This window comes from Ammodytes marinus (assembly GCF_949987685.1).
Source record: "Ammodytes marinus genome assembly, chromosome: 14".
NCBI classification, from domain to species: Eukaryota; Metazoa; Chordata; class Actinopteri; order Uranoscopiformes; family Ammodytidae; genus Ammodytes; species Ammodytes marinus.
The window spans coordinates 29,361,625-29,384,039 of NC_137218.1; the positions used below are offsets into that span (position 1 = coordinate 29,361,625).

At 41.4% G+C, this 22,415-nt stretch overlaps 1 protein-coding gene across 1 annotated transcript in view; it reads right to left on the reverse strand.

The window, feature by feature from the left end:
* Positions 1 to 5,319: 5,319 nt before the first annotated feature.
* Positions 5,320 to 22,415, reverse strand: part of LOC307260806 (uncharacterized protein) — a 29,386-nt gene continuing 12,290 nt past the window's right edge. The window contains exons 3-11 of the mRNA XM_080041131.1: positions 15,674 to 15,781; positions 14,677 to 14,713; positions 12,720 to 14,521; positions 12,589 to 12,619; positions 10,501 to 12,266; positions 10,357 to 10,405; positions 7,675 to 9,470; positions 7,537 to 7,573; positions 5,320 to 7,437 (exon numbers count right to left, since the gene is read on the reverse strand). Coding sequence (XP_079897257.1) covers positions 5,903 to 7,437; positions 7,537 to 7,573; positions 7,675 to 9,470; positions 10,357 to 10,405; positions 10,501 to 12,266; positions 12,589 to 12,619; positions 12,720 to 14,521; positions 14,677 to 14,713; positions 15,674 to 15,781 — 7,161 coding nt within the window. The 3' untranslated portion in view covers positions 5,320 to 5,902. The remainder of the gene's footprint in view (positions 7,438 to 7,536; positions 7,574 to 7,674; positions 9,471 to 10,356; positions 10,406 to 10,500; positions 12,267 to 12,588; positions 12,620 to 12,719; positions 14,522 to 14,676; positions 14,714 to 15,673; positions 15,782 to 22,415) is intronic.

The following is a 22,415-nucleotide window of genomic DNA, read 5'->3' on the forward strand; positions in this document are numbered from 1 at the left end:
GGTGTGTGTGTGTGTGTGTGTGTGTGTTGATCAGACTAAGCCCTTTGAGAATAAATAAAATAATTGTATCATTGGAATAACATTTCTCATGCTCTTCATCCTAATCTAGAAACAATCTTTAACATTCCAGACGGTGTCAAATGATTTCTCTCTTCGGACCAAAAGAAGAGAAGTACCAAAACGCTTCAATAACACTGATCAACTCTGCCCGCCACTGTTTGTCGTGAGCAAGCAAACTGCCGTCTTACAATGAATGTTTCTTCTGTGCTCTAAAATATGAATGCGGTTTTTTAGCTACTGTTATATTTGAAAAACAGTTCTAAATTGAAATGATGCATTAAATTCACTACGATAGTAAAACCCTATTTTATTAAATAGTGCAGATACCATTTAACAGTCACAACAAGATGACAATTGTAACACAATAAGACATGATATTGTGGTACTCAAAAGTACCCACATGCACACACACAAAACTCTATCCAACGCATGCCCCTTTGAACCCCTTCAAATAAAACCTTCCTAAAGTTACATAGAGTTTTCCTGCACTGATTGCCTTCAATATTAAGACACACTGTAAGCGATACGCTGCAGAGCCAGCTGTGGGGAAGTAATGTAGAGTTTTCCCTGACAATGTGCCGTGCCTCCAGCGCTCAGACACAGGCAATAGGAGTGAGCTGTTGTCCAGACCTTGACCTTGATACATATAGCTAACATGGCTGGCCCTGTGCTCCACTGGGACGGGCCCATCAGGTGTTGTCATGCTGTGTGAGTGGACACATTAACCGACCACAACAAGCCCTCTGCTGCAGGGAAAACACACCCGGATCCTGTGTCTAAATCTGTCAGCCAAAGAGGGTGCACGGCAAACATTGGACATAGCCATATGTAGGTATCTTTATTTAGTGGGGCCGAGCTACGTGTTCCAGAGAGACTCAATGTGTTTTTACATGGCAGTCAACTGTGAATGGGCACAGGCCGGAGCATGAGTGGGAGCGAGGGGGAGCCAGCAGGACCGTGCCCGGGCTCCAGAGGCACTTTTTTACACTCAAGCTCTCCATTCCTGAGCTATAGGATCAACACACACACACACACACACACACACACACACACACACACACACACACACACACACACACACGGTCGGATGTGCTCGGTCATATGATTTACAATCACAATAATCAGCATGCTGGGATGACTGGTGGAAAAGCTACGGTACGTCCATGAAAATATGTCCCATTATATTAACAATAATATATTTTTTTTACAACACTCTTTTTTCCTTCAGATGTGGTTTGAGCCCCAGCTAGACGTTTTATTTTAAAATGAGTTTGAATAATTCCTTTAGATTTTGGGATATTACAAACACCAAAAATAGAAACTGTATTTTAGTTTTGCTTCGGCAAAACACGGTATGTGCAAACTGTATATCACAATTCTTGTGTTGTAAAACTATTGCCACAGTTTAAATCCTAAATGGAGAATGGAGTTAGCCTGGCTGTGGCTGAATGCAGTGAATGAGTCTCACAGCATTCAGCCATTCTCCATCCAGAGTCACCAGTCTACAATGTAGAAATGATGTACATGGCAAAAGAAAAGGTTTAAAGTTACATTTATTTTCCGATTGCTATTTTAAATGTTTCAATGTGATTAAAAAAAGGAGAATTAGATGGTATGTTCTCAACTTCGCTCAGTTCTATTGCCAATACCTCAGATCATTGAAAAATCCTCGCCACACTGTCAGGTTTATTTTTAATTTGAAGTGTAGTACCTTTGAGTTAATTATGTTTTGATAAAAGAACTGCAATATGCAAACCAGAAAGATAAACTAATAATGGTTGAACACTCTGATGAGGTACGTTCATTTCTGCCTGTTCTCTATTACCGACTCAACCCATCTGACCATATATGTTTCCCCAATCAAAACTAAAAGCAGGGGGTTTGATCAACAGCCATGGTGTATATATTAAAGTAAGAACTTGAAAAGGAATTTTCAAATGGAAACTATCAGTGAACCATATCCGTAACGGTTACTTATTCATGGTGCCTCTTATCTCCAACCAAACAGTGAGCGGTGCAGGGCCCTGCTGCCAGTAACAAGAACATCATGTATTGTCAACGGTATTCCTCAAGGGGAAAGACTGTCAGAGCAGAGAGGGACAGGGACAGCTAAAGATCTGGTGTCCCTCCTGTGAACGCTGCCTAGCTCATAGTTCGTACAGTCTCACTGTCTCTACTGTGCTTTGAGGACGCAGCCCTTTCAAGTGACAGATGGGTGGCACTTCTGAACATTTCATGTGGCCTTCTAGGAGCCTACAACAACCACGCTGGGTCTTGACGAGACCTGTTGGTTTCAAGGGGCATGGCCCAGGTCTTCACCAGCAAAATATCTTTTGTTTGAGCCGTGAGATTAATGAGTACCTTCACTGCACAGAACCAGCGCAAGCAACCAAATATATATTTTAAAAGGAAGATCCACCATAAATAAGATTTATGTTTGTTATCAAGTCGTCTTAACACAGATCACCAACCCTGCCGCCTACATTGGAACATTTGAAGCTGATGATGTTAATTGATGTAGTCATCCGGAGAAATCATTTGGATTCTTTTCATTGACTGAATCAATGGGAAAGTATCATTTCATTTTTTACCCATTTCTCTAAGTAGGTTACAATTGAATATGAACAGCATTTACAGCTGCACATTAGAAGATCAGTATATAATACTCTCAAATGTCTTGGGATTTTCTTTTTTTAAGTTATTATTTACTGTCTGTGGAGCAGCTGCAGGATTTTTTTGGTAGTATTCACAGTATGTCTCAATGGGTCCAAGTCATGAATTAAAACTGAGTTACAGATCACTTAAATATTAACATGTGAGTTTTAGACATTTCAGACAAGGGACATTTCTTCCAGCGTCAAGGGCCAGCCGCACTGTCTCTCACAGGTCCTTTATCCCACTGTATTGAAGCCATAGCACTGCGTCTGAAGAGGTGTCGCTGAAGAGGTGCAAAATGTGATGAGGGTCAGTCTGTGTGTGTGTGTGTGTTGAGACGAACTATGTGTGTGGGGTGATGACTTCAACAGAGTGTGGGGCGCCCCCTTCATCTGCAGACGTCTGTGCTCTCACCTCCCGGTAAACATAAAGCTGAGGATCATAAGCAGAGGCACCAGCCCGGCTGTGGGCCTCTAAACAGCACAATAGATAAATTGTGCTGATACATCTGGTTCTTATGAATTTAGCCCTTTAGATTGTGGTTTACTGAGGACTGCACCAGAGCATCCTTAGAAGCGATTAAAGCTCACTTCTTTAAAGATTACAAAGACATTTTCAAAATTCCAAGCTGCATTGTCCATTGCTTTGTGAAAAATGTCCAATAAATGTCCAAATAAATGGGTGCTTTTGCGTAGGTCCAGAAAGGTGCTCAGTAGCATTTTGACAAGAGTTATTAAAAACAGTCGAGTAAAGGTTGTGACCAATCAAAATAAATTGTATTTAATCGCGTGCTCCTTTATACACCAGTGTTGGTCAAACACATCCAAAGACACAGTCCTTTACACTCAGTTCAAAATCCTTAAGCTTCACAATGCGACGTAACCCTTAAGTGTTCCGTATAATCAACAAGCTGAATAATTAAAACCATAGGTTTTGCTGGTAGTACTGGGTCAGAGGACATGAATTCTGGACTGTGCTGCCAATTTTCCCTGAAAGGGAACCTTGAAATAAAATCCACTTAAGCCCTCTGTCTTCCCCTCCAGAGAGTAGTTAAATCCTGGCTGTGTATGGACATGATTACAGTGCCACGGGTCTTACATCAGTGCAGAACCTTGACTTCCAGCAGGAAACCTGCTGCACGGGTCAATTATGGCAATACCTTGTTCTGCTTAAAGATGGAGGATGTGTTCTTCATGCTCAAACACACCTACAATTTAAACAGTAACAATGTCCACTTTTACATCCAAAGTGTAAATAAATAAAAGCCAGCTTTAGGACATCCATGGCTGTTGGCAGACAGTGTAGAGCTGGGATTGTGATCCTGGTGTGCTCCACATGGCTACACTGTGAACACAGCAGACAGAGGCCTGTGCTCAGCAGCGGAGCGGGGATGAGGAGATGCTCCTTTCACACTGAGCTGAGCACCAACAATCAGGGCTTTGTCATCTGCTGTTACAGCCACAGGAAGAATACATGGCTCTTTAAAAAGAGAGAGGGGTTATCAGTGTTAAACATAAAGTGGCTTCATGTTAACAAACACAAACTGTATGTCAAAGGATTTAACAGTAGCATAGGCTACTTGTTCTTTTAAGGGGAAAATATTACATTTTAAAGAAACCCTGGGGAATTATGTCAGTGTAACTACAGTCAGTTAATAGCACTATTAACAGGATTATAATCAGCTGCAAGAAAACTGGAATAAAAAAGGACTGCTATTTATACATACATACATATCAGTTGAAACATGTCAAGGTACTAAATGTTGAAGTTAATTTATATATACAGTATATTTGGAGGGACATTGTCATTGACCAGTGGTTATAACAATATAAAAAGTAAGAACTATGGCCTTTAACAAAGACATACCTAAAAGCTACTTCCCTGTGCTTTCATAATTATCTGTGTTACTGAAATGTCGGTCCTAAAAGACTACACGAGACTGTCCCACCGGAGACCCACGGAATTCCCTTGTTCTTAAAAATGACTTATCAACCAAACCACTATTCTTTGAAGACAATTAAATGAAAATAAATAAATATTTACCAGCTCTAAAGTAAATGTAGTGGTTATATGACCTTAAAAAACCTCCCTCTAAAACCATCCTTGTTGATCAGTAAGGGAATTGTGCAAGAAATGTTTTATTCAATACATCATGACCCAAATAGAGGGGCAACTGCCCATTTGTGGCAATCATTTACAATGGCAGCCTGGATTGTGGAAGTCATGAACCATACACGGAGAGCACATTGAAATGCCCCATAACCACATCACAGCTAATATATAGGAATATTGTTCTCTTTCTTAAATTCAAAAGGCTGCAGGTTCTTTGTGGTTGTGTAGCGTACACATTTTAAGTATCACATAAGGAATGAGAATGAAGTCCAGAAGGTTCATAGCAATCAGCTACCAGCATATCAAATGTATATTCATCTATATATTGTGCAACTTCTTAACAGACTCACGTATCTCCTCTGGAATCAAGTTACAGCCTTGTGGCACCATCTTGTGTTAGTTTACAGACATGACAACACATGAAAGCCTACTGTAAATCTACTTTGATACAGAAACACAAAATCAAAAACATCTTTTTGGAACATTTTATTACTTTTTTGACAAATATATATGAAGGTTTTCCTATCAAGGAAACATTCTTTCAAAGATACGTTTACAGCAAATTCATTCCTGCAAACAGGAAACATGGGAAATCATTAGAAGACATGATGGAACTAAGAGTTTCTACTTGTGCCCAAGGAAAGATAAGGGTGCAGTTTAATAATTGTAATGAATATGTGACAGCGATACAGAAGTATGTTAACACCAATTAGACAATTTTAATGACTGTATAATCATGACACATGGGGTGAATTATCAGTTTTGCATCAAGGCACACAAGCATTAATAACCATTAGTGGAACATTGCTTTTTTTTTGCCAAGACATTGGTCCCATTGGGCAGTACAACTGTACAAACAAATTAAGAAAACAAAATATAACAAAGGGCTTGAACTGCAGGATAACAACTAAAGAAAATATCAAAGAAGTTAGATCAATAATGTACACAGAAATATTGAGTTCAGAGCGTGGGACCTCAATTTTGGTTTGAGAAAAATTCAGTTTTAAGAACGGAGGGGATGACATTTCAAACGCATTGCTCAAATCTGCTAGCTGTGACGGAAGACCTGCAACTCTTATAGAGGATGTAGATCAGTGAGGGGTCGCTTGTCCTGCTGTATAAACTCCTGTAAGCTTTTTTTCCCCTGCCTGAAGTTGCTCTCCCTTCTCGAGAAGGGCAGGATGACCTGGAGTCTGAGGAGAGTTTCAATGTTACTGAAACTTCTGATCTGTGACGTCTTGAGTGTATCGAGCACAGTGGTTGGGAGATAGCCTGCTAGGGGATCCAACCATTTCTCCTTCCACGACTTCATCTCAGAGTGAAGGGAGGCCTGATCTGGCAAGTCCTCCTTGTACAAGCGAAACACAAGACCACTAAGAATGCTGGTTTCTACTTTTGACATTGCATAAGGCACAATCTCCAGACACCTCAAGGTATCCAATACCTTTTCTGTGAACAGGTCGTCAATTTCTTCTATCGAGTGCTCTACGACTTTCATGCTGACTGATTCCTTGTAAAACTCACTCAATGGCTCTAGAAGCACTGAATGCAACATTGTGACATGAAGTCTAGAAGCCAGTGCCACAGCTTCCTCAAACCAGGCCTTGTGATGCGAGTCAATATCGCTCTTCAGGTTACTGAGGGATGCTTTGAGATCAGGCAAAGTACTCATAGCAAGTAACATATCTAATGGTTTGCCCTGAAGCGACTGACTCAGCTTTTTAGTTATGTTCAAGATGTTCTTCTGCACCACTGTTGATAGGATGAACTCAAAGTTTGTGATGGAATGGAAGAAGAGGGCTGCTTGCTGCTGGATGGCTGTATTTCCCTCCCCTCTCAGCTCATTCAGACAGAGCATGGTGGCTTCTAAAACCTCTACCATCACCTCATGCATGTCATGACTCTTATCCCAGTTTTTGATGAGTTTGTCCCTTAGCTCGTTGCCCTTTCCCTCATCATGCTGAAACACGTGAAGGATCATGTCTTCCAGTTTGTTCTGGCGTTCTGCATCCTCTGTGAGCCAATGTAACATTCTACCTATGAGAACGGCTCCATCTGCTGCCTCTTTAGCAGGAGAGGATCTAGCCAGCCATACATTTAGAGACAGAGCAGAGCTGACTGTTCTTACAGCCTGGGGGTACTTCTTAGCAATAGCTAAACTTACGGCCCTCATCTGAGCTCCTACTTCACCAACACTCAACGAGGCCTGTCCTCTACAGTACTCCATGTTGAGTCCCCACTTTTCAGACAGGGCAATCTCAATAGAATCAGCAAGGACACCTGGGTCTGCACCCAAAGGGATGAAAGCTAACGTTTCCTCACACTGGATGTCTTCTTTGTTCAAGTATCTGATACACAATGGGACATATGGCTCACCGTCAATTTCAACAGCTTGCTCGGTAATGATTGTGAAGAACTGGGAGTCCCAGAGTTCCTTGAGGATTTGTTCACGAAGCTGTGGTTCATAGAAAGACACAGCATTTCTTGATCCTTGAACCGCCTCCAGCATTAATTCATTAGCAGCTGATTTCCCCACTCCATCGACAGGCATCTCCGCTACACTGGAGATGTGTGATTTGTTTGCGTCACCTGGTTTTACGTCAATGCCTCCTGATTTAAGATAAAAATAAAATGTTAGCCACATCATCATCATCATTTGTTGTGTAAATTAGAATCAAAAGAGTGACATGTTGCCATGGTTGCACTTACCACTGTCCAAGTTTAGTCTTTTTAGAGTTCCCATCACCTGAAAAATATGTGGAGCTGATTAAAATGGCTATTCAAATGCAATAGTTGCTTTCTGATGCAACATTATGGTTGAAGAAAATACATTTATTTTAAATGTACCTGGGAAAGACATGTGCTGCTCTCTGGATCGACTGCCATACACTTCTCAATGACCTCCGGTAGTCTCTGCAGTGTTGTGCAGTGGGAAAGGAGAATCACATGATCCATCCTGCTGCCTTTGCATACAGTGTTTTTTAAACGATCCCTCATGGAATTGAGAGTGGTCTTCATCAGGTCCCACTCCATACTGACACTAGGCAGGACAGCTACTAGCCTTAGCAGTAAGGTAACAGTTGGGTGGCTCTTCGACTCGGGATGGACTAGTGTTTCAGTGATGGATGTTGGAGGAGCAACGTCCTGGTCTTTCTCTCTCCAGACAGTGGCCCAGGCATTGATCTCCTGCTCGGCTGCTTCAGGTTCGGGGAGATCTGTAAGGTAGAGGCTGAAGGGCTTGTCTGTGGACTCCTGTGACGTGGACTGTGGGTTGCAGGAGGGCAGCAATGATAGCACTGATAGAGCCTTCAAGTGGCTGTCTGAGAAGCTGTACTTCATTTCATCAATGAGACTTTTGAGGAGAGGAACACTCAAATTTTCCCTGTAATAAAGCTCAGGAGACTCATAGCTGTTGGCTTCCTCTGAGAAGCACACTTGTTCTGGAGCAACCTTTGTTGCTAGCTTGAACGCCTGCTCAAACCAAGTGGAGTGCAAGGTGCTCACATTTTCTAACATGTTGTTAAGAGTCTCTATGATGGAAGGGATTTTTTCCACCTCGCAGAGAATATCAGCAGGGTTTCCACAGCGGAAGACAGTGCTACAGTTACGAAGAGGAGCACAAGCATTTTTCAGAATCACTAGTGTGACAATGAAATCCATGTTTCTCAGAGCGGTAGAGAGAACTTGTGCATGCATGGACTTGGCACCGACTGCACTAGAGCTGACAGCATCTAGGCAGCTGAGGACCCCCTCTAATGTGTCAGTCAGTATGTCAAAGAAGTCCTCTCTCTTTTTCCACCTCGAACAACATGTTTCTGCCATTTCCTCCAGGGCCTCTCTTGGCATATTCAAAAGCCCATCAACAGCCTGTGCTAGCTGGCCCTCTAGTTGAGGAGATCCATCGAAGAACAGCAGCAGGTCTTCTGTGATATCCAACATTTTTGCTACTGAAGGACAAGGCACACTTCCTGCCAGCCAATGGGCAAGGCCGCAAGACTCACTGGGTGTTACGACAGAGAGCGGATAGCTCTTGAGGAAATCCAAAGACATTTTCTTCAGGCTTTGATAACCTGAGCCAAAATGCATGAAAGCTTGTCCACGACACTGAGACATTGGCAGGCCCCAGTCTTCAGTGATAATCTTTGCGAGGTTATTTGCTTGTTTATCAACTTGACAGTTTTCATCAAATGGTAGAAACCCCATGAGCTCTACTTTGGGAGCAGATTCTCCAACGTACCTGACAAAAACAGGAAGGTGTGTCTTGTCAGCAATTTTCACAGGCTTGTCTGTGATAAGTGAGAAGAACGGTGATTCCTGTATTTCCTTGAGTATGACATCTCTGATTCCATTTATGAGGAGGAGGACCATTTCATCTTCACCTATAGAAGGTGTGCATTTGTTCTCCTTTCCAAACCAATGGCACATGCTGAGCTCCTGGATGAAAAGCTCTCGATCCTCTTCTGAGAGGTCCAAGAGACTGCAACTATTCTTCCCCAGGAGTGCAGCGAGTCTGAACACTGTTGCTAAGCTTTGACGATTATCTCCTGAGTGCCCATTCTCATCTGTTGCTTTCATTTCTTGATCCTCAGTCTTGTCAGGAGATTGCTGAATGTTAGGTTCTTCGGGTTCCTCTTTGACATCAACTAAACGTCAGGGAGAAAAACAGACGTCACAATAATGACAAACATTCAGGTTATGGGAAACAACTATCCATTACTTAACATTTGTTAAGTGATAACTCTCTTTACTCAGTAGTTGCCACTAGGGGTGGGAATCTCTTGGCACCTCACGATTCGATTCCGATTCAGAGGTCAACGATTCGATTCAAAATCGATTTTCAATGCATCTCAATGCAAAACATTTTTATGTACATACCCATGTGTGAATTTCAAAAATATATTTATATGCACATCTGAGTTTGCTACTCGGAGTTTGCTAATCACTTCCCACTTTTGTGATGATCATTAAAGACAATCAACAAATGAATTGCCTTCTCTAATATTGTATTAAGAGAAAAGCTTTTCTTGTCACAAATATGACTTTCTATGAACAGCAGCTTGCATTTCAACACAATATGGAAGTATGTAAAAACTAAACCGATTCAGTTATTTTTATTTCTAATCTCGTAAATCATGTTTCTATAGGATTTCTATTCTATTATCTATTATTTTCTATGTCATTTCAACACACTGTACAAAAAATATGGCTTGGAATTCAGCTCTCATACAAAAACGTAAACAGAGATAAAGCCGGTGCAGGTCATGGGTTTGCTGCTCTCAGCCCTTTTGGGGCCACTTTGGAAACAACTCGCACATGTGTGGTGTGCATGCGCAATGGCGCAGGAAGTATTAGTATTTCCAAAAATAAATAAAAAATAAATAAATATATATAAAAAATAAATCGATTATTAACTTTTCTGAATCGATTCAGAATCGTCCGAGAGAGAATCGATATTAATCGGAAAATCGATTTTTTTTCCCCACCCCTAGTTGCCACATGAATTGAAGAAATATTGATCAACATCCATACCTTCCATATTATTTTCAGAGTTCCTGATGAAGCTTTTGGATTCCTTGTCCTGTGAATATACAATGTATATATCAAAATTAGTCTGACATTAAAATAACTCATGAATATTATTATTATTATTTTTTAAGAAAAACAAAAACGTACCAGGCAGATACCCTCCAAAGCTTGCGGAGTGACCTTCAAACATTGGGTTACCATGTGGTCTAGGTCTCTGCTGAAGTCTGAGCCCACCTGAAGCATAGCCAAGCATGGGGACCTATTTTTGGGATTTGTATTTCTCAGGTAGTCTTGGAACTTCTTGTGGCGCATTACAACACCACAGTCCTCCAGTGCTGTGCTGGGTAGCACTGACATAATCTTCAGCAGTGCATTGATGTTCCCAAAATACTGCATAAGGGGCAGACGCAATGTGTGAAATATTGAGCCTGGAACAGTCACAGATGCAACTTTGGTCTTCCAAGTTACTCTCCAACAGCACAGCTCTGTGAAGAAGTTGTCAGCATCAGGAAGATCTCTGCTGTAGAGGGGAGGCTTTGCCTTCAAGCTCTCAAACATGTAACTTGCTGTGACTGAGCATGGAACTAGGGAGAGGAAGTTGAGAGCTTCTTTGTGGTCCTCTGAAAAATGATCCTTCACAGCATTGATAAGGTTATCTACTAGGGGCACACTTAACCCATCTTTGTAAAAACCAACTGGCTTCATCATTCCGTCTCTTGGCATCGAGTTTTCAGGCACTTCAATCTGCACTCTTAGACTCTGTGCCATTGCACAGGCTTCATCAAACCAGTTTTGGTGAAACACTTTCATATTTGTTTTCACTCGGTTCAGAGTGGCCACAATACCACTAATTTGGCAAAGTTGGGATGCAGCGGTGAAGTGGTCCTTCTGGAGACCTGCACTTAGCTCTCTGGTAAAAGAGGAAGCATTCTTCAAGATCACCATAGCAATGATGAAATCAAATTCCATTACCTTCTGGAGGAGTGCCCCGGCTTGTTCAGAAACAAAGGTTTTCCATCTCTGTGGGTTGTTTTTGACTTTCTCCAAACACTCAACTAGGGGCTCAAGCATCTGCACAAACACCTCATAAGAATCATGCTTCTCTTGCCAAAGGGCACAGAAGTTCCCCTGTAACTCTTGCACCTTTTCATAGCTCTCTCTCAGACCATAGGCTATAACGTGGTCGAGCTGTTTTTGTAGAGTAGCGCTGCTGCCAAAAAACATCAAAACCTCTTCAAATGTATCCAGGGCTCTCTTAATGGCAGACACTGGGATGGATTTTGACCACCAGGTGTTGAAAGAGTAGGTAGAGCAGTGTGTGCTTATAGCAAGAGGGTGCTTCTCCTGGACTTTGCAGGCAAAGGCTTTCAGCTTGTAGGAAACATCACCAGAGCCTAGGTATGCCTGACCTCTGCAGTTATTCAAGTCGAGGCGCCACTCAACTGTTACTATTTCCAGGAGACGCTGTACCATGGCATCACACTCGAGATCTGCCTCCAGGAATCCCATCAACTCCAATCGCATGACATCAAAACTGTCCACAAACCTAAGGAAAAGTGGTAGAAAGTCTTTCTCCCCGAACTTCACAACACTGTCGATGAACAAGGAAAAGAATGAACTCGCCACTTCCATGAGGATTCCTTCACGGACGGCATTCTCACACACATTGAGAACTTCTTTCATTTCAGACTTGGTCACATACTCAACCTCTGCATCCTGAGCAGAAGCATCACCATGTTGGCTGCTTTGACTGCTGAATGCTGCGGTCACTGCAGCCTGCAAAGCAGATTTGAGGGCTACTCTATCAGTCTCTGCACATTTCATCTCAACAAGCCTTTCAGCATCCATCTCTAGGTTTATGATTTGTAATTCTTCTTCGGTGTCCTTTTCAGCATGGTTCCCATGTGATGCAACTAAAACGAAAAGGTGGGAATGGTCCTCATTAGTATTAGCATCAGCATATTGTAGCACTAGTAAAAAAGCAAATGCCAAAGTGTTCATATTCAATAATCACACTTTAACAAAACAATATTTGTATTATTATTATTATTATTATTATAGTCTTCCAGTCTAAAAGTCATTTAAATCCAACATGTCTTTTAAATCTTGCCATCACATGTACTCCGAAGACAAGCAGGCTGTGTAATGATTTACTGTGATATGTGATAGAATATAGCTGTGTGATTATCCAAAAGCTCAGCATGCTAAAATGGTCAAACAAACAAAGGTTCTCACCATGGGAAGGTTTCTCCTTTGTGTCATCATCCTACAATACAGAAAATAGAATGTCATTTCAAGTACAATCATTTTATCACTTCAAAGGGCGATGACATTTAATAGCATTCTGGTTATGAACATCTACTAACCATTTGCAGCAACTTCAGGATGTCTGGATGCTTATGGACATATGACTCCACCATTTGTTCAACACTGAAGTGCACATCTTGGTTCACATAGACATATGCCATGCTGCATCGTCTGTGGTCCTCTGGTGTGGCGCTCAGGTAAGAGTGGCACCGCTCCAGTACCATATGGTATTGGCCATACACATCTGCCTCTGCATTGACACATGGAACAGTGCCCAACACTCTCAGCAAGCTCTGCACATTCGGGTAAAACCCAATATCTGGAATCTTGAGGGTAGCGAACACTGTGGTTGGTAGGATTCTGCGCTTGCTTGCATGCCGCCACTTCACTTCCCAACAACCAAGCTCTTCATAGAATGTGTCAGGCCTCGCAAGGTTGTTCAAGTTGGCATCTGCTACTTTATCCCGGCGAATGCTAAAATTGTGGTCGGCCATGTAAGATGGCACTAACGAAAGCCATCGGAGAATCCTGACCATCTCTGTGCTGAACACTCTCTTCACCTCTGCAACAAGGTACTGCAAGATAGGCCTACTCAGAGTTTCTCTGTAAAAGTCCTCCAGTGATGTTTCGGTTGTGTCTCCTTGGTCCATCTCTGGCTTAGTGACCTCCACTCCCAGCTTCTTTGCTCTGCCAACTGCATCTGAGAACCATTTTCTGTGGAATATTGCAAGCTCCTGTTGGTATTTGCTGACCAGCTTTAAGGCATTAGAAATTGTGTACTGCAAGGTACTGCTGATGCTTATTATTCCCCTGAGACTTGAGTTGAGTATGCTCACACAACAGAGGGTGTTCTTCAGAGCAACAAGTGTGATGATGAAATTGAAATTCTTCAAAACTGGCTTGAGCCTGGCCATCTGCTCAGCAGTGTTTTCATCTACCTTTGAAATTATTTCGTTAATGCAGTTAAGGAATGGCTCCAAAATTTCCAACATGGTCTGGAAGGCATCAGTGCCATATTCCCAATTCTCACTGACAGCTGCCTTGATCCTTTCAACTTCTCCTTTCATGTGCCCATAGGTCATCTGGATCTTTCCCTCCAAACGCTTGCACAGCTCTGGTGTTCTCCTGAGTAATTTAGCCACCTCTTCTACAGTGTCTGCAACATTTTGAATGGAGGGCACAGGCATGCAGCGAATAATCCATATGTTAAAGGCATAGGGGTCACTCGGTGACAGAACTACTTGTGGAAACTCCTTCAGAATTCTGCAGGTAAGGTCTCGCATCTTCTGACACATGCTGCCTGAAACCACATATGCCAGTCCTCTACAGTGCTCCATCCTCAGCCCCCATTTGTTTCGCAACTCTGAGAGAAGCATGAAAAACAGGTTCTCTGCATCCATGTCGCATGGTAAGAACCCAATGAGATGCTTTTGTGGGAACCCATCTACTGTGACAGACCTGATGAAAACTGGAATCTGCTCCTTGCCCTCTATAATGGTCACATCCTGGAGCAGAATGGAGAAGAATCGTGCCTGTATGAGGCTGTTTTGGATCTCCTCCCGAATGAGGTCTTCGCTGGACTGGAGGATTTCTTTCTTGTCAATTTTCTCCACACAAATACGATTGAGAGCCTGCTGACCTCTTGTTCCTCCAATGGGCTCATCACTGTTGATGTTTGCACCATTGATGCTGAATCCAGTCAGTGCCAGGATTTCCTTGAAATAGACTTTCAGGGTCTCTTTTGCTTTGAAACTGGCTACATCCTCTTGGGTTTGGTTCTCTATTTGCAGTTCAGGTGTTTCACTGTTGGCTCCAGACACTTCTCTTGTCTCCTCAGTCACACCATCTGTTGTTTTGTTTTCTAAATGGGGGTGAGAAAAAACTGATTGAAATGCTGAAATTATTTATTAATGATTCAACCTTTCACAAGGACTGATAAAGTTTGACAAACACTTAAACTGAAACGGCTAAAAATAATGTATTTTTTTAAGAATGAATAGGATGAAGTTGCTGTACCTTTTGTTTTCTTCACAGAAGAAGGTTCCTGTTCCGACTAGGTAGATGGAAAGGATAATTACAGGTTTGCAATTTTAGTGTTTAAAGGACTAAGACAAATTCTATGAAAAAGTAGGGCTGCACGATTATGGCCAAAATGATTATCACGATTATTTTGATCAATATTGAGATCACAATTTTTTTAACCACGGTTATTCATTGATTTTAGTGACAAAAATATTTTTATTGGACAGTCACGTAACATAACACTGTTTTCATATCCATATGATCGACTATGCAATATTTCTGCTAATGTACAAATCTTTGCATAAAAAAAAAAGTATCCTCATTATTAACCTGAATATTAGGAGTTGCGCCTTGTCAAAATAAATCACAACCTATATGGCTTTACCATGTCAGAATTTAATTTCAAAGGACAGACACAGGAAGTGGCGGGCAACACTCAGCAGCAGTCCAAGTTAGTTAACCGTTGCTGCCTCATGCCTTTACTCGCAACACAAGGTTTGATCTTTGCTTCAGACAGAGGCACTGACTGTATGGAGTTATTATTGGGTTATAAATCCGGCGCACAAAAAATAAGTCCTAATGAGGGGATGCATGTGATTTCACACGCGCAAATATCTGCTCTCCCTCGCGCAATAAGCAGCTTCCGCTCGCTCGTGGGGCGCTTTCGCCGCGGGCGGAAAGTTATTCACACTTTGGGGGTTGAGCCACTGGACTTTGATTGACAGCTCTCGGGGAGTCTGGAGTTGCCAGGTTTTGTGTTTTCATGTTCTGTTGTACAGAAGAGAGACAGTTGCCTGCATGGACAGGCTGTGATTCCTTCACACAGACACATGGTCAGCGAGTGGTTAGGGGAGCGACTGATTTGCTTCGCAACAGAGCACACGTTCGCATGATCATGTAAATTTGATCGTGAGAAGCCAAAATCATGATTGTGATTATAATTGTGCAGCCCTACGAAGTATTTTAACTAAGCATCAAACAAAAAACTTACAGGATCTCTAGCTCGTTTCCTGTTGCAGGCTGATTGATTATTCACAGGCGTTGTAGAGTCAAACATCGTTGGAACAGCATCTTCCCTTAAGACAAAACTGGATGCGCTCTGAAAAGCAAAGAACATAAGATCACACTTTTAGTCTTACAGAATATACATGACTCGTCAAACAAGGTCACACCAGACGATACTAAGGATGTGAACAATTTAATTTCAAAGGACAGACACAGGAAGTGGCGGGCAACACTCAGCAGCAGTCCAAGTTAGTTAACCGTTGCTGCCTCATGCCTTTACTCGCAACACAAGGTTTGATCTTTGCTTCAGACAGAGGCACTGACTGTATGGAGTTATTATTGGGTTATAAATCCGGCACACAAAAAATAAGTCCTAATGAGGGGATGCATGTGATTTCACACGCGCAAATATCTGCTCTCCCTCGCGCAATAAGCAGCTTCCGCTCGCTCGTGGAGCGCTTTCGCCGCGGGCGGAAAGTTACTGTAAAAAATGTAGTGTCTATGTCTGAAAAGGAGTGAGAGGAAGCCGAAGCTTATGTATTCCCACCCCTTGTTCAACTGCTCGTGCTATGCATTTATCAGTTTTAAACAACTATACAATACTCTTATATTTACAACATTTACAAAGCTTTACATTTTTTTTTTTAAATTGACAAAAATAAACAAACGAAAACAAAAACCCCCAAATCACTTATCCGAATACAACCAGTGTAGCTAATATCACACTCAAAATCACCCACATTCATCACGATAACGTAAAAAAAAAAGTGTTTTTGTACCTATTTTTAAACTGAATTATGTTTGTGCTAAGCTCTACTACCTGTTCTTAACGATTCTACAAATTCACCCCACAGATGGTAAAGCACATACTTTTAAGAGTTGTTCTGAAATTGTATTTTTTTAAATTAAGTTCCCCTCTCAAATTCTACCCACCCTGTCTGTCCATAAACAGTTTCTGGATGTTTCCCGGAAGTAGTTGATTTCTTGCCTTGAACATGATTTGTGCAGTCTTAAATTTTACCAGATCGGTGAGCTTCAGTGCATGTGACTTTAGGAATAATGAGTCTGTTCCCTCAAACCACCTAGCGAGCGGGTTAGACTCACAGCGTATGTTGCCACAGTAACGGACTCTGAGATGCACTGAAGCTTCTTCATGAAACGGAAAACCCAGAGTTTCCTCTAACTCAGAATGAACAAACTCTGGGTTGCCTCAAAACCCGCTTCCTGAAACAGGCCCGTATACTTGCCAAGTGGGCAAGTGCTTTTGAAACCTTAGTGCCAACCCCTGTACTGCCCTGTACTGTACAAGAGTGTGAAGCCCAGAAAATGAACCAAGGCAGTTCAGGTCAGTAAGGCCAACTAAACTGCATCAATGCAACACCCAAACATCGATGCATAATGCTGTATTATATGCTTTTATTTTGAAAATCTCCTTGCACGGGTCGGGTGTGTGTGACACGTATTTCAGCCCGAGCCTGTCCAGCACCGCAGCCTCAGCTAAAGTGGATAGCTCCACCAGGCTAATGAGCTAAGTTAGCGAGGAATCCACCAAGTTTAGCTTAGCGCCTTGAAGACCCACATGTCCCAAAACTACACAAGTGTACCTCCAAGCACTTTTTTTTTTACTGCTGCTACACCTTATCTAACTATCTATAAATCTATCTATCTATAAAGCAAGAAACGTCTGTCTGTGTGTGAGTCTGTCTGTGGCTCGCATATCTCTCTGAGTTTTAGTCAGATCGGCATGAGCTTCCGGATATTGCTTGCGCACAGCACGAAGGTGTGCATCCTTCATTGTGAAGTTTTTAGAAGTACGAAGGTGTGCATCCTTCATCCTTCATTGTGAAGTTTTTAGAAGTACGTGCGCACACTGAAGGCTACAGTGAGCACAGTGAGAACGGAGCATGAATTAATCTCCGAATAAACCCCGCCTCCCTCTGACGAGCAGGACACACACAGCAGACCGACACAGCCTATTGTTACTTCCTCAACAACTCCTCACCTGCTCCACCTGTCCGCTTTAGTGGTAAAGACAGCACTTTACGCTATTTTCACTGTAATAATACAGCACGGTCTCAGATTCTTCCACAAAATGTTTTATATCCGTTTGAAAGCTAAACCGAAAGCCCAAGCGCGCACCCAAGTCCCCCACACACAGCTGACTGCTACGGACACGTTAACGTTAAAAAAGCTAAACCGAAAGCTTGAGCGCACGCATACACAGCTGACTGCTACTGACACGTTAACGTTAATTGACAGCAAGGTCTCGGATGCTTCCACAAAATGTTTTATATCCATTTAAAAGCTAAACCGAAAGCCCGAGCGCACACCATAGATAGCAGTGTTTTCCCCAGCGCTTTATAGTTAAGGCGGCCGCCTTAGCAAAACCAGCCCCCCGCCTTGACTACTGACCGACAAAAAAAAAAAAATTAAAATTAAATCTTTATTTTTTTTATTTTTAGTGCTGCACAATTAATGTACTAGCAAGCGCGATGTGTGATTTTTCATGGTCAGAAATGCGCGAAAGGCCGTGATTTGCGGTAAATAAATGTGCACATATGTCTCCAAGCGTTTCTCTCTGCTCAGACTATCAGCTGCTCTGTGTCGGGGGCTCTGCGCGCGCGACTACGGCATGTACGCGGGAAACGAGCAGCAGCAAACCGACATTTAACCTGTGGCGATAATAAACGCAGTGCGGTTCTATGGGGATATTTAGCTGAACAGAAAGAAGTGCTCTGCAAAGCTAGACTAGTTTAAGACTCCACATCACCGTGGCAACACAACTTATCGGCTCATACAGCGCAGAGAAAAGTCTGATACATGCATGAGAGTGATGGCCCAGGCACCTTTCAGTAAGTTTACAGAAGTGCACACTGTAACTGTCTTTGAAATGCATTTAGTAATTTTAAGGGGAAAACACTTTGTATTATTTCAATTATTGAATTATTTTTCAAACAGCATGCTTGTGTAGCCATACAAGATTTATTTTTCTGAATTTTAAATGCTGCTTTATTTTTATGTTTTAAATTTGGAAATACATGTTCCAAAACAACCAATAACCTCTGTATTTAAAAAGAAATCAAGCAAGTAGGCTAATAATAACCATATATGAATTAATCGCATCACAGTATGCCTATTGTCCACAATAATCTCACAACAGCCCCCCATCCAAAAAGGAACTTTAAAAAGCACTTTGATACACATGTTAAGTGTATGGTCCATTATTTTTATTTAGTGTGTCTGCATGGTATTGCACCAAAACAGTAGAACTTTTCTTTAATTGTATTTTGTACCGTCTGCATGTTTGCACAAAATGTGCACATAGCAAACAAAATTGCACAACTGTAAGGTCAGTGTCATTCAAATAAACAGAACTATTTCTTTAGGGCGCATTGGCATCTTTGAGCAAAATACCCCCAAAATTTTCGCCGCGCCTCCTGTACGGCTAAACAGTGACCACCTTGACTAAGACATTTCCTGGGGGAAACACTGGATAGTAAATAATATGGTTGTAGCATCCGGGCTGACCTCAGTTATTCACACGGCATCCAATAATCCTGGTTTGTGCGTGTCGCCATTTTGTGAGATTTTTACTCCGCCTCACGTCGGGGGGAGGGAGATAGCTGACGTATACCTCTGAGGCAAAGTGAGGGACAACGGGCGGAGAGCTATTACTCAAGAGATCGAGCCAATACATTTTAATCTCCGATAAAATAAAAACTAGCGTGTTCCAAAAAAAAAAATCACCCCCCATAGTGTTGTCATGGAGATATGACCTAAACATACAGACTAAAATGGTTTTGTGGCCCAGGCTGTAAATAGGTTTAATAAGACCTTGAAAACGGCCTATCTAACAAGTGAGTCAAAGAAAAACTGCTCGGTCTTGGCACCACCCCCCAGTGGCACTTTCTGGTTACTACAGTTGTAGGTCACTTCCTTATTGGATGCTGGTAAAAATCGCTGAGGTTGGGGCTTGGCGCGCACACAAGTCTCCCCCCCCCCACACACACAGCTGACTGCTACTGACATGTTAACGTTAATTGACAGTTATCCAAACTGTGTCTTATCTTTCAAATACCTAACAGTAATGGTAATGGGGTTGACAATGTTGTCATGGCGTGCAGCATAGACTCCTTTTATACACAGTGCAGCCATTTACTATAGGCAACTGATTGTAAGTTTGAGTGCATTGTGCAGTATGGATGGCAGTTTGCAGGGTACCATAATATCAGATTGTATAGGTAACACCTGTACAGCTCGATTCTTCTTTAGGCTTCAACACTTAATTAATTAACACATTTTGTGTTTCATTTCACTTAACAAAACACATGGAATTAGTTTGTGGTTATCTTTACACAATACACTAAGGAATGTTGCCCTACTCTATAGCCAACTTCTACAAAGTAAGTTACTGATAATAACCTTCAACAGTGTAAAATTAGCCATTAATGATAGCAGCCAAATGTACTGTCTAATATGTTTCTTTGTTTACCTGCTTCCTAAGGGCACTGCACTAGTATGAATAGAAAGAGATCGAAAGTTATTAAGGCAATCACACTTTTTTTTTTACCTTTATTTTATAAAGGAAGTCCCATTGACATTCAATAAAACGTCATCAAAAAGAGGGATCTGGCCAAGGTAGCAGCTGAAGTTTATTGTTTAGGGCTGCAACTAACAATTATTTTAATAATCGATTAATCGGTTGATTATTTTTTCGATTAATCGGATAAAAAAAACATTACTTCAAATTCACAGTGCAGACTGAAGTGTCAAAACACCAGGTTATTGCTCCAACGTCCCGGAACTATTAAAAGTAATATTAAATGATAAATTAATAATTAAAAACACAGTGTATGATATACTTTTATACAGTATATAACGGATGTCCATGGTAAACCAGTCAACTGATAATATTTTTAACCGGTAAATACTAACGGTTAAAAAAATGTAATCATCTTAATTTCTCTCAGATGACAGGAGATCGTTAATTTTTATTGATATTAATACCATTTGAGACTCCTTAACGATCCAAGTCTTTATTGATATCACTATTGATACTTTTCTATTATTTTGTTGAAATAGAACTTGTATTATTGCTTTAATTGCTGATATGATCATAGCTCAAGATAGGACTAAACAGGTCATAATTCCATCTTTACTATCTATTTTATATTGCTGGGAAGACAAGTTTTCGCCAAAATATTAAAAAAAAATGTTGTGTTGCATTTGAACACATCAATCATATTACTGAGCCGGCCTGAACACATCACAGTTGACATGTTTGCTACTTTTTTTAAGCTAACTAGCTCTATATCCTTCCGATTTTAACATGGATTTAAAATCTGGATCACTATTTTTAACTGAAGGGACTTTCTACACCGTTCGGTTGTGTGATTACTGCCGCTGCTTTGAATGACTGTTGATGCGCCGATGCCGACTCTCCGAGCCTGTCTGCACACCGTCTGCAGCAGCAGCAGCTGACAGAGTTTGTTTGGACTAGACGGATACTGAGTTGAAGGAGTTTTTTTAACCCAAAGACAGCAAAGGTACAACACTTTTATATAGGCCTACAGTCTAGTGTTAGATATGACCAAAATACAAGCTGTGGCCGCTCACACTATAGCTTTCCCGCACGTGAAGGTGGGCGTGCATGAACCTGTCGGCGGCTGGATGTAAACAGTGCCACGCCTACAAGTGACTTATTAATCGCGCGACTCAACGAATCGATGACCAAATTCGTTGCCAACGCTTTTAGTAATCGATTTTATCGATTCGTTGTTGCAGCCCTATTATTGTTTAAACCTTGAAATTTCAAGATCTTTAGTGTTAAGAATGATGCAATTATAATTAAGTTGTTTTTTTGTGAATTGATATGAATTGACAGGTTGTGTTAAATGGGCATATCGTCAATATCAATCGCAGGCCCCGAATCGAATTGAATCGTATCGCAGCAGACTTTTGATATCGGCAAATATCATATCGTTGTCCAATGAATAGTTTTAATATCGTATAGTGATGAAACCAGAGATGTACATCCCTAATTGTGACTGACAACCCTACAAACAAATAAATCATATTTCTACTGATTTTAAGATTAATTTTTAATTTTAATGGTGCAAGTGAATACGGGCCAGTAGGGGTGGGAATCTCTTCGCACCTCACGATTCGATTCCGATTCAGAGGTCAACGATTCGATTCAAAATCGATTCTCAATGCATCTTGATGCAATTTTTTTTTCATGTACATTTTAGGGATGGGCACGAGTAGTGTTTTCGCTACTCGAGTGATCGCTTGCATTCCTCGAGGATCAATCGATTCCTCGTTAAACTTTTTTCTATTTTTAGAACGCAGCGCACCTGTCTGCAGAATAACGGTGCAGCACAATAATGCCAAGACCCAGCGCTTAATGCTTATTGTAAAACAGTCACAGTTACCATATGATTGTAAGGATTTATTTTCCACAAGTTTAAAACACATTTTCCTAATTGAAAGTAATTAAATAGGCGGGCCACAATTTAAACCGATCGAGTCTGAGGTGGGGAGAAAAAAAACGAGAAAAAAAAAACCATGGGCTGTAGTTGGCTAACAAAAAAAAAGACACCATTTAAAGTAAGAAGGGCAGCAAATGCAATAAAATGATTGTCCTACAATTGAAATACATTGATAAATAACTCACCAAAGCAGTAGAACTGGTAGTTGTATAGGCTATCCAACCGCGTAATGCTCAC